We start from the raw sequence: 12660 nt of genomic DNA, 5'->3' as shown, positions 1-12660 counted from the left end.
ACTCCTTCCGAGGTGAAAGATAACTCAGTTAAGGGACTTCAGCCTTGTCGGAGGTCACTCTGAATTACGATGCAAGCCTCCTGTGCCAAAATGCTATCAGCCTGATTAGGGTTGTGTGTGTGTGTTTTCATTTTTATTTGAACTCAGCTCTGTTTGAATCTTTCTGGTGATAGGAGTAGGAAGCAGTGCCAGCCAAAAGTCAAGCTTGATAGTTTTGAAATAAGTATTCAGTGGAAAGGAGCTGAGCTTGAGGGGATCCAAAGACCTTGAGACCAGCTGCCGATAAAACAAAATACTTTCACTTTTGGATCCAGTCAGCTGCTGCAGAAATAAAAAGGTGTTTGTAGGATTTGTGTCCATTCTTGTGGATGAAAAATATGAACATCCCTCCCTGCAGGTTCATATTTTCCCAGGTTTTGGAGTCTGGTGTTGCTTAACCGTGTTGTAAAAGATTTTTCCACATTTGACAGTTTCTGTTGTTTTAAAGACTCACATTTATAGCCAAACATTTGGCCACACATGAGATTTAGCTGTTTTTTTAATGTTTTTATTTACTTATTTATTACATTTATTTTTAACATTTTTTTCTTATTATGTTTTACTTTTGTGTGCAGCGGTTTGTTTCAGATTTTAATTGTGTTAAAGCACTTTATAAATACAGACGATGAGGATTTGTTAAATTAGTTAAAAGTTTAAATTAAAAAGACAATAAAAATAAAGGTAAAACCATCTGGTATGTATCATAATTTTATTTTAAATTACTTGTGTCTTACAAATCTATTTATTAACCTTTTGTTTGAAATGCTTACGTATTTGTTTTGGTGTAAATTTGACCGCAGAAGAAAAGAATACGGCGAAATTATTGACTTAATCTGCCATAAAAGTGCAAAAGCCTTGTCTGTGGACTAAATTATGTGTAAATGATGAATCCATCCCATGCAATTAATTGGTTCTATATTTGAGACTGATATAATAACAAAAATATACCCAAATAAAGAGAAATAAACTGGAATAACTTCATTACGAGAGAAGCAAAAAATAACAATATAAAACGGGTAAAGTGGGTAAAGTTTTATTTTGAAAAACCTGTGAGACATAAATGATTTCCTTTCAATTCACAGATAATAAAAAATATAGATATTCTGAAGTTGTTTTGGGAAATATACACTAAATATAATCTATGTATGTAAAGTTTTTAGTATAGGTACATTGCATCAAATAAGCATAAAGCATAAACCCTTCCAGCCACTTTGGTTTACTTAAAACCCTTCTGTGTGTGTGTGTGTGTGTGTGTGTGTGTGTGTGTGTGTGTGTGTGTGAGTGTGCGCGTGTGTATATGTGTTAGTTCATCCTCACCCAAATTCATTCCAAAGTCCAGGTGGATTTATTGTTTTTTTTTTTTTTTTACTTTCTATACTGAAAGGAAAATAGTGCTAAAGTAAAAAGAAATAAGAAATAAAAATTCTAGGAGGAGGTTTATCAAACATTTAGCTGACATTTTTAGATGAAGGAGGAGAACTGCTGTGTGATGCAAATCCTCACACTAACTCCTCCTTCCTCCTCCTCTGCCTCCAGTTCAGTTTGTTCTCCTCAGCCTTCAGTCTGTCCTGCCTCTTCATTCAGGGAGTCAGAGAAACCATAGCCAAACTTTTTATTTTTAGGATTTTTAAACCAACTAAACCTTTTTTTATTATTATTATTTCGTTGTTAATGATTGATTTGAATTAGAATGGGAAAAGAGCGTGGAAATCTTTAGGTTCTCCTCTTCCCTCATGAGAAACACATTTGTGCCTCAACGGCTGATCCATCCATCTGTATGCTGAAAAGGTGAGTAAATTAAGTATAAATTATTTTCAGGAGAATATTTTTGGCAAGATAAATGTTTAAAACACCAATTAAAAATTAATTTAATAATTCTCTTTTAATAAATTCCCCTTTTTAGGCTTTTACAAGTTACTTCGTTCAGCTATTACTGCTAACAGTTAGCTTGATAGCTACACATTTTATTAGTTGGCATTTTACAAAAAAAAAAGAAAAAAGAAAAAAGAAAAGAAATTAATCAGGAGGAAATGTTGAAAAAAATAATAATATCAGTATTTATTTCGAAATTCAAATAAGACATTAACTTTTTTGCTGCTAGCAAAGCTGTCTTTTATTTTGTTCTAAAAAAGGAGCCAAATGCGAACAATACTTAAACTTTTAAAAATGTGTCTTCAGTTTTTATAACAGGTTTCAGAAAAAAAGTTTTGTTGCATTATTTTTTGGAGTTGAAAAATACAATTTTATAAATAAGTGGTATATATTTTAATTTTTTCACCATAGAAAATATTTTACAGATGTTTCACCAAATGCAGTGACCCATCATATTATGTGTCAAATATGGGGGAACATCCTGTCTGGTTTTTAAACACATTTTTCACTTAATATTTAGCATTCAAAATTATTATTACAGTCTAACTTGTTGCTATATTTTAGGTTTAAATGAAAAATGTTGTGTTAGTTAACAAAAAGCAAGAAAGGCAGCTCAAATTAGAACTTGAACTTTTTTTTAAAGGTATTTACTATTAAGGTACGTACTATTTTTTTCCCAGTTTCTGCAACTTCTCTTCCAGCTTGAATTTTAACTCTAATTGAACTCAATTTAAAGTTAAGATATGCTTGATGTTGTGGTTTTTATGCACCTAAATGTCAACTTTACGTCACAAGTTGGAACTTTATACATTTTTTGTTAAAACACTTTTTCTAAAGAGCTTTATAACATTTGCAGTCCTTTTTAACAGTGAGTTAAACGAAAATAAAGGCACAGAATTTTTTAAATTACTACAAAAATTGTAATTTCTTTGTGTTATGCCATCATTTAAAACAAATATTAGTTAAAGAAACTACACCATTTGTTAGAGTCATGGAAAACCAGTGAGATTAACTATCAAAACAAATGTTTCTGTTTTTTTCTTTAACACAAATAAAGTTTGAAATCACCTTTAATTTTGGGCAAGATCTTAGAGTGGAAAGAAATAATTTAATAATAATAATTTATTATTAAGAAATTATATTAAAAAATAATTAGTAGGAAAAATACAAAATAATAAATACAATAAATGTATAAATATAAAGTATAATATAAATTCATGCAGGATATTTCAGAATAAAACAAGCTATTTCTTATGAACCATGGGAGTCAGATAGAAATAAATTATCTTATATCTGTTCTTTCTAGATCAAAACATTAACACAAGACAACAGCAACAAATAATAAAAATAAGTTAATAAGTGTGACAAATAGCCTTATTGAAAAATATTACACATTTAAAATGTTTTATTTACATTTTCTAATGGTAAATGGATAAGGCTGCAAGTGGTTAGCGCTCTTGCCTCACAGCTAAACGGCCCCTGGATCGATTCCCGGCTGGGGGACCAGAAACAGAACACCAATGGGGGGCCTTTCTGTGTGGGGTTTGCATGTTCTCCCCATGCATGTATGGGTTTTCTCCAGGGACTTCCTACAGTCCAAAAACAGGCTTCATGGGTTCATTGGTGAATGCACATGCGTGTGATTGTGGCCCTGCGACAGACTGGCGGACTTCTCCAGGGTGTTCGGCAGCCCCCCATGACCCCGAACAAATAAATTCATTATTACCTCCAAATTTCTAGAAGAATATGAGAAATATAAATAAAAAAACAATGACGTTTATTCCTAGTGATAATGTAAAATTAATTCAATGGTAATAATTGCTTTGTGGCAAAATAAAGAAAATAAACTTTCTTTTTATTAACACTACTAGCAGAAAACAGGCTAACTGTCTTTGCTGGAGGCAGGTTTGTGGGTCAGAGTTTGTTTGCTGCTCTTCATCCTTCTTATAACTTCTTTGGATGTCTCGATGTTTGGTCAAAATATCCCCAGGGCTCAGTGGCAAAGATTAAGTGACTTAACCTCAGTGTTGTGTTCTGGAACTGCTCTAGAGGGCATTAGTCATTATTCCATTCAAGTAAAGTAAACCAGTCATGTATAAAATTCTCATGACCCTTCTTTATATTCAACTTATTGCTTTTCCTGAAGCATGTTTCACTCAAATGTCCCATCCTGTCCGTGGGATTGGAGGAGTTTAAGGGAAATTAGGAAGTTTTACTGCAAAAGTCTTTTTGTGGAAGAGCTAGTTTCACCTTTAGGGAACAACCCCCCCGTCACGTCTGAAAGAGCAGTTTCAGCAAAATACAAACTTTTTACGGTTGCCTTCGAGTAAATAGTTGCTGACAGCCTTTAGGTGGAGCTTTACTTTGAAGGAAACCACAGACCTTTCTGTTCACAGCTTGAAGTCTTTTAAAGCTTGTACAAAGCTTGGTTTTTTTTACTTTCAAACGTTTTACTGGCTCAGTAAGAAGCAGGAGGTTGCTTGTCGGGATGGGAAACATCTGGAGCGCACCACCCACCCTCAGGGTTTCAGTGTGGCACAGTTAGGATTCCTCAAGAATGAGCAAGTCTTTTCATGAATCCATGAATGACAATGCCACATGTATGTGTGAATGGGCAGTTTGGTGACATTCTGTGAAAGAAGGACAAACGTGAATCTCTAGATGGATGCTGTTCCTTTGCCTTGACTTTGAATTTGCTTTAGTAGGGATTATTAGCATCATAAAACATAATAAATGCATTTTTCCCCCTTTAACTGCCAGATACTACACCCCAGGTTTTTTAGACATTTAATTAACCAAAACTACTTAAAAAAAGCAACATTATCTTGTATATTTAGTGAAAGGACCCTTTCTGAAAAAAGGCTAAAATTAAAAAATAATTTTCACTTGTTGCTTAAAAAGCCACACAAACTAGCCTACTCTGTAAAGTATGACATGTTAGAGGTCACATTTGATGAGTATTTAGGTTTGATTTCATGCTGTTTGGTACTTATTTTGCTAAAGGAGGTCGTTGAAAATATTTTTGCTAAATTCCCCCCTGAATAGAGGATCAAATGAGCTTCATGCTTTGCCTCTTTTACTTAACCGTAACCTGAAAGAAAGCAGCGTGAAGGACCGTCCCTGTGTGTGGCCATCAATCGCATTCGTGTTTGGGTGATGACAGAGTAGCGCTGCCACAGGCCGTCCAAATGGTGCGTTACACAAGGCCAGATGTTTGAGAAGACACGTGATTCTTAATGAGATACTCTTTTTACTTTACAGGGTCAGACATTAGGGAGGGTGTTGACCCAAACAGCATGTTACTATTGAATTTTTAAATCATATTTCTACTGAATTATTGGCATTTTGAATGAGCATCCAGTCTTACAGGCCAATTTAAATGCAGTCCCTGGTTTAATCTATAGACTTGACTTGGTTTCTGTGGCTGCATGTACTCCCTGCATATCAGTGAGTGAATTACTTCACTCAATCAATACGCCGGGCCGTAAAACTAACACGAGCCCTAAATGCAGACAGTGAAAGCGCTGAGCTCGACAAATGTGCACATTTCCATTTTGTATTAAACGTTTTCTGTAATCAGCTGATTGCAGCTCTGCTGCTGCTGCGCTAATTCACATAGATCTTGTAAATTAAATTACAAAAACACAGTTATGAAACAGAAAATGAGGGTTGAAAAACTGTCAGATGCAAGAGAACGAATGTAAAAAAGAATACAAAAAATCACATTGTAGAATTTTTAAAGAATAAACATAATGGGGCAGAAAATAATTATTTAGACAATATTAAAAGTTCTTTAGCAGGTTTGCTCTGTAGCTGCTATTTTGGTCCATTCTTCCATGCAGATCTTCTCAAACGACAGATTGTTGGCATTTTTATATAAGGTTTAGCTTTATAACTAAATTAAAAAACAAGCAACAAGCACAAATGAACATTGGTTACCTATGAAAGAGACTTTTAACTTAAAGCCCCCACAGGAAAAAACAAGACATGTCATTCAACATATGTATTATTTTAAATAAATCTAATACATGTATCAAACAAAACCAAACTACAATAAAAACTGTGAGATATGAAATGGTGAGATGAGCAAACGCACAAACCATGACAAAGCAGAGCTAAAATTGGTTTGAGCAGATGTGAGTCTTCAGGTGATCCAGGGTTAGATGGAGTGCAACGGTAAAGTGTGAGTGAGTTCATCTGAGGAGAAAAAACAGAATATTTCATAAATGACTGAGAAAATACTCTCCTGTAAAAGTATTTCTAGAGATTCAGCGATTCACTCGCACCACCATTCAGCTCCTTCAATTTTTAGGTTGAATATTATTATATGTGTGGTATATGATTTGTGTATAACAAAAAACAAAAACAAAAGAAAGTGAAAATTCAGAAAAATCCTTCTATTAACATGCTAAATACCATTCAGTTAGCTTTACTAAGCCCGCTCTGCAAATACGGAATCTTAAGAAACCATTGCTTCAAGAAAATTTGGCTAATTTTCTCCCTTGCAAGAAAAATAATCTTATCAAAGAACTGTTATTTTTATTAAAATAAGAGTTCTTGTTGAGACCGTTTTTCTTACACCAATGGCAGATTTATTTAAAAAGTACGGCTGGATGGCGCCAAAATTGGTCGTCGTTTTGTTAGCGGGGAGAACATGTACATTAAGAGCTTTTAGTAACAGGGAGGGGGAGGGTCCCCACACACCAAGGGCCCCGCCCACAATTCAGAGGTGAATTGCCGCTCTGCAGAAACTACGTCCAGGAAAACGACATGTTTTGAATTTTGGCTGAAAAGAGCATAATCTTAAAATCAAAGACCACAGAGAATGCTTTGAAAATACATCAAAAGAGGATTGGAGAGGGTCTTTGATATAGTTTTTTTTCCTGTACATGAATTTTTTTGATATTTTTCTTACCTTTCAATTTCTGACACCAAAAGTCACTTTAAATAGCACAAGGGAATTAGTTACAATTCTAGGAAAACATACTCTCTTATTTCAATACAATACGATGTAATACAGATGTGTAGAGAGCAGTAAAATGAGACAGCAAGTGGAAATGTACATTTTCTTGCCATGACTTCTCTCCTCTCTCTGCAGGGAAAGAACAAGAGGTGCATGCTGCCTCACGCTGTCATTTATCTACCATGAGCTGGAGCTTCCTGACTCGCCTGCTAGAGGAAATTCACAATCACTCCACGTTTGTGGGGAAGATCTGGCTCACCGTCCTCATTGTTTTCCGGATAGTACTGACAGCAGTGGGCGGCGAGTCGATCTACTACGATGAGCAGAGCAAGTTTGTCTGCAACTCTGGCCAGCCGGGCTGCGAGAACGTCTGCTATGACGCGTTCGCGCCGCTCTCGCACGTCCGCTTCTGGGTCTTCCAGATTATTTTGGTGGCGACTCCTTCGCTCATGTATCTGGGTTATGCTGTCAACAAAATAGCTCGGGCCGAGGAGCAGGTGGACGGTGGGGGAGTGAGTGGGTTTTCGCAAAGGAAACGTAAGAAGCCCTACCTCGCCGGCAGAAAGCAACACAGGGGCATCGAAGAGGCTGAGGATGACAACGAGGAAGACCCGATGATCTATGAAGTGACAGAGGTGGAGAGTGATGCCGGAGCAGCAAAGGCAGACAGCGAAAGACACATAAAAGTCAAGGCCCGCCACGATGGGCGACAGCGTATCAAAGAGGATGGGCTGATGCGCATTTATGTCCTCCAGCTGTTGGCCCGTGCTCTGCTGGAGCTGGCTTTCTTATGTGGACAGTATGCTTTGTATGGATTTGCTGTTCCTGCTAGCTACGTTTGCTCTGACCTGCCCTGCCCACACAGCGTGGATTGCTTTGTCTCGAGGCCTACTGAGAAGACAATCTTTCTTCTCATCATGTACAGTGTCTCCCTGCTCTGTCTGGTACTCAACATATGGGAAATGCTTCACCTAGGCATAGGTACCATCTGTGAGATAATGCAGTCCCGCCAACTGCCACTACCTCATAATGACCTCTACAAACTCACCCAAAGAAATGGAGCTCTCAATGAGGGTCAGGCGTACAGCAGCTACCCTTTCACCTGGAATGCCCCTTCAGCTCCACCAGGGTACAGCATAGACATCAAGTCTCTCCTGGTGACAAAGGAGAACCACAACCAACATCTACCTATTAGCGATCTCACCAACGCGAAAATGGCATGTCGACAGAACCACGCAAACATTGTTGAGGAGGAGCGTCGAGAGTACACCAAAAATGATGAGAACCTGTGCAACGCCGGGAGAGCAAACGCCGTCAAACATGTTCCTAAAGAGGTCGGTCAGCCTCAGATCAAGCTGAAGGCAGACAATCAGGTCTACAGCCGGCAGCAGAACTACAGCAACAATCAGAGCAAACCGAACCGCGAGCGCAGACTCCGGCAGGCTTCCAGACACGCTTCCAGCAAGGCGAGCACGGACAGCAGCAGCACCGGCAGCAGCAGCAAATACGGCATGATAAAAGGTTCTGAGTGGATCTGAAACACTGCCAGCTTTTGCTTTCTATTCTTCAACATCCAAATACATATTTTGACTTATTTAGGCATTTTATAATATTATATTTTGTTCATTTTTGTCTTTGCACTGTGAATGGTGATGGCTTCAATTTCATTGTCCAATGGACAGTGACAATAAAGGCATATCTAGTCTAATCTAATCTAAATTAGGAGTAGAAACAAGTTGACTTATGTGCATTTTTTAATATGATTAAACTATATGATTTAATAAGTGACAATATTCTTTCTTTACCTATCCGTATCATTTTTGATTTATGTGAGAAATTAGCTTTTCAAGTGCCTTTCTTTAACATTCAATGAGCTACCTCACATGAATCATCAATTACTGTATGATTTATAATTAAAGGATTTTAATTATGACTTTTTTCATTAAACAATGTAGTATTGTCTTTTGTGTTTTAGTACTTTTTGTGCCGTCTGTGCTGCTGTGATATGTTTTGGGGGATTTTTCCTCTGAAAAGATGACATTTATTAATATAATCACTAACCATCAAAAAAATGTATACTTCCTTGTTCCTTGTAATATATACATTTTTCCATTATACCGCTTTAAAGCCTTACATTAGAGGTCATTTTAAAATAGTTGTTTTAACCCTGAACTGACATAGTTAATCTAAAAAATATGTTTATTCAATGAAAATGTTTGTTTTTGCTACATATATTTTTATGAAAAGTGCATGTTTTAAATAAAGAGTTTTAAATTTGTCTCATGCTTCTGGTGTGTTGTGGCGAGGTGTCAGATATCTTTTCACCATTGAAAACATATTTAAAGTAAGTGACTAATAGTTTGACTTTTAATTATTAAATCGCTATTTTACGACTTTTACATTCCATAGTTGAAGATTTCTCTCAAATCTCGGTATGTTTGTGTGAGTCAAGGATCACACTAGATGGAGCTGGAACACTGCTTTAATGTCGAGCATGCAACCACCATACATCCAGCAACAGAACTGCACCTTCTACGGTGTCCTGTAACGGTATAAAATACAGACATTCTACCGAATGATCTACATCCCTTCTCGTTAGCTTAAACCTTCCAGGCGTATAAAACAAAATGTAACAAATTGTTAAAAGAAATGCATCTTACCGACTTAAATATATTTGGCAGAAAACAAGCATTAACATGTTTTAGCTCTCAACAAACGTTTGTTTATGTTCAAAACACTTAAATGAAACATTGCTTTTGACAGATCAACACAAACCCAACAGCCTTAAAACTTTTTTTTTTTCACATTCAGTCAGTATATCTGGGGTTAGGCTTGCAGACACGCCCAGAACGTGTTCTATAGTGACCACCTGATGAATCCTTCTAAGGTGATGTATTGGGCGTGGACTTGGCAAGTGGTGGGCATTGTAACGGAAGTGTGTGTTTGTCACCATTCGTTTTGGAATCGGTTAGAGTTTCACTGTCTGAGTCGTCTGTGAGGTGAGTTGGTTGGCAGCTGTTCTGGCACAGGAAAGATGTGGCGGCGGTTTCCTCTGTATTCTCTTCCTTGTGACTGTATGGTGTAGGATCTTGGTTCTGGACAGATGCCCCTGACATGACCATGAGGGATCTGCATCCGAACAGCTTGTCCTTCTGTCAGAGGTGGAATTGGGCAACTTGACTTGTCGTGATGACGCTGAAGAACCAGTCTTTTGTGAAGAAGCTGGGAATGGACCTGCTGAGCCTGCAGTGGTCGAGGTGTTAGGAGTGAAGTGCTTACTGGCAAGGCTATACGGGTCTGTCTCGACATTAATCGTTGAGCCGGAGAGCCAAGTGTGGAGTCACGAGGAGTGTTTCTCATATTTAGAAGATTGAGGAACACATCGGTCCTGTCTCCATGAGACTTCTCCATGAGCTGTTTTGCACTGCCCACTGCTTTCTCAGCAAGACCATTGGATTGTGGATATTCAGGACTGCTGGTGACATGAGTAAAATCCCAATGCTTTGCAAAATCCTTAAACATCTGGCTGGTGTATTGAGTCCCATTGTCTGTGAGAAGAACATGAGGAATGCCATGAACAGCAAAATGTCTCTTCAACTTCCTGATGGCACTGGATGATTTCAAGTCACTCAAAAGGTCAACTTCAAAGAAACCAGAGTATGAATCGACAAGCACCTGGTAGTGTTTTCCATGCCATTCAAAAATGTCAGCTGCTACTGTGGACCAAGGAAGTCCTGGAACTGGGTGTAGGAGAAGTGGCTCCTTTTGCTGGTGTTTCTTTGTGCTGTTGCACACTGCACATGAGACCAACTCCTCTATTATGTCTTTGGACATTGTGGGCCAGTAAAAGATGTTCCTGGCTCTGCGTTTTGTCGCTTCTATTCCTGGATGTCCTGCGTGCACTATTTTTACATATTCTCTGCGCAGGGACGTTTGGAACAACTGTTTTGAGGCCTTTTACAACAATATCATTGTCTACTGTGAGTTCATCCCGGTATGGAAAGAAAGAGCGAAAGGCGGGGTCCAAATGTTTTTCCTTGTCTGGCCAGCCCTGTTTGATCACAGCCGTGAGCCGTGAGCTCTGCATCTTCCTTTGTGTGCTTCCTCAGTTCTTCCATGCGATTGGTGGAGATGTAGCTGACGGACATGACGTTGAAAGCGTTGTCCTCTGTTGAATTTTGGGGTTTGTGAAGATGGGGAGCCCTTGAAAGTATATCAGCTAGGTACATATGTTTGCCTTTTTTGTAGACCAGTGTGATGTCAAAATGCTGTAGTCTCAGTAGCATTCTCTGCAGGCGGGCAGGAGCTGAGTGTATGGGTTTCCTGAAAATCGTCACCAGGGGTTGATGATCTGTCTCCACAATGGTGGCTTTTCCATAGATATAGTCCTTGAACTTCAGACACGCAAACACAACAGCCAGAAGCTCCTTCACGATCGGCGCGTAGCGTTTTTCCGTGTCTGTAAGGGTGCGAGAAGCAAAAGCAACAGGTCTGTTATTTTGCATGCAGGCCGCTCCCAGCCCATTACAAGAAGCATCGCAGGTCAGTGTGACAGGCTCTTTAACATCATAAAAGGCCAGCACTGGGGGGTTTGTTAAACATGCTTTGAGGTGATCAAAAGCATCCTGATGCTGTTGAAACCAGCTCCATGCCGTGTCCTTATGAGTGAGCTTTCTGAGTGGGGCTGCGATGTCACTAAAATTTGGTATGTATTGAGATAGTTCACCATGCCCAGAAAGCGTTGTACTGAGGCAACGTCTGTGGGAGTGGGCATGATGGAGATAGCAGCAGTCTTAGCAGGGTCAGCCTTGAGGCGTTTGCTTGTAAAGATGTGACCGACATAGCAGACTACATTTTGGCGAAATCTGCATTTACTTGGATTGAGTTTGAGGTTTATTTCTCTCGCTCGCCTGAGCACCTTTTCCAAGGTTGCATCATGTTCTGCAGTGTTGCGGCCACCAACATTTGGTCATCAACAATCACTGAGCATGGAAAACCTGCAAAGAGCTGCTCCATAGTTCTTTGGAACACTTCACTGGCTGGAGTTAATTCCAAACGACATTCGTAGGAACCTGTAACATCCAAATGGTGTGCTGAATGTCGTCAGCATAGAGGACTTATTGTCCAATCTGATCTGCCAGAAAGAGTTCTTTGCATCCAGTACAGAAAATACTGTTGCGCCAGCCATTTTGGCAACAATTTCCTCAACGCTGCGCATAGGGTAGTGGGGTCTTTTTAAAGCTGTATTGAGATCTTTTGGATTTATGCACAGTCTTATTTCTTGCTTATCCTTTTTGTGTGCCGCAACCATAGATGAGACCCAGTCTGTTGGTTCTGTGACTGGAGTTATGACGCCCATGTTTTGCATGTGCTCCTGTTCTGCTTTAACTCTGTCTTGCATTGCAGCAGGAATGCGATGCGCAGGTCTCACTACTGGTGGAACATTTGGGTCCACTGTCATTGAATAAGTAATGGGAAGCTTTCCTAGTTCATCACTGAACAGGCCTTTATATTGTATAAAAATGTGCTTGTTAAAATCGGTCTCGTCCTCTGTTGTGACCTGATGGACTTCGGTGCACATTTTGATTTACTCTCTGAATTAAATCTTTGGTGGAGATTCTGTATCTAGCAGGTAGTCTCACTTGTCTGCTAGATCTGGTTCTATAAAAGATAGATTGGTTAGGAGTGTCATGAGCATCGACAGTCTGTTCGTTGTCATTGGTTCGCTCGGTTTGCTGACTCGTTTTTGTTTAGGTTATGTTTGCTGAGTGTAACTATAGGATCTT

At 38.8% G+C, this 12660-nt stretch overlaps 1 protein-coding gene across 1 annotated transcript; it reads left to right on the top strand.

Moving 5' to 3' along the window:
• The first annotated feature begins 1594 nt into the window (after nt 1-1594).
• Nucleotides 1595-9133, top strand: LOC101154905 (gap junction gamma-1 protein). Its single transcript, XM_004080238.4, has 2 exons — nt 1595-1827; nt 7010-9133. The coding sequence occupies exon 2, from the start codon at nt 7057-7059 to the stop codon at nt 8410-8412; it is 1356 nt and encodes a 451-aa protein (XP_004080286.1). The 5' UTR covers nt 1595-1827; nt 7010-7056; the 3' UTR covers nt 8413-9133.
• The last annotated feature ends 3527 nt before the right edge of the window (nt 9134-12660 follow it).

This window comes from Oryzias latipes, chromosome 19 (genome assembly GCF_002234675.1).
Source record: "Oryzias latipes chromosome 19, ASM223467v1".
Lineage (NCBI taxonomy): Eukaryota > Metazoa > Chordata > Actinopteri > Beloniformes > Adrianichthyidae > Oryzias > Oryzias latipes.
The sequence above is the reverse complement of the archived record's forward strand: the minus strand, read 5'-3'. Positions and strand labels throughout refer to the sequence as shown.

Coding starts and splice junctions, on each gene's coding strand:
- LOC101154905 (XM_004080238.4), top strand. CDS start 7,057: ATGAGCTGGAGCTTCCTGACTCGCCTGCTAGAGGAAATTCACAATCAC.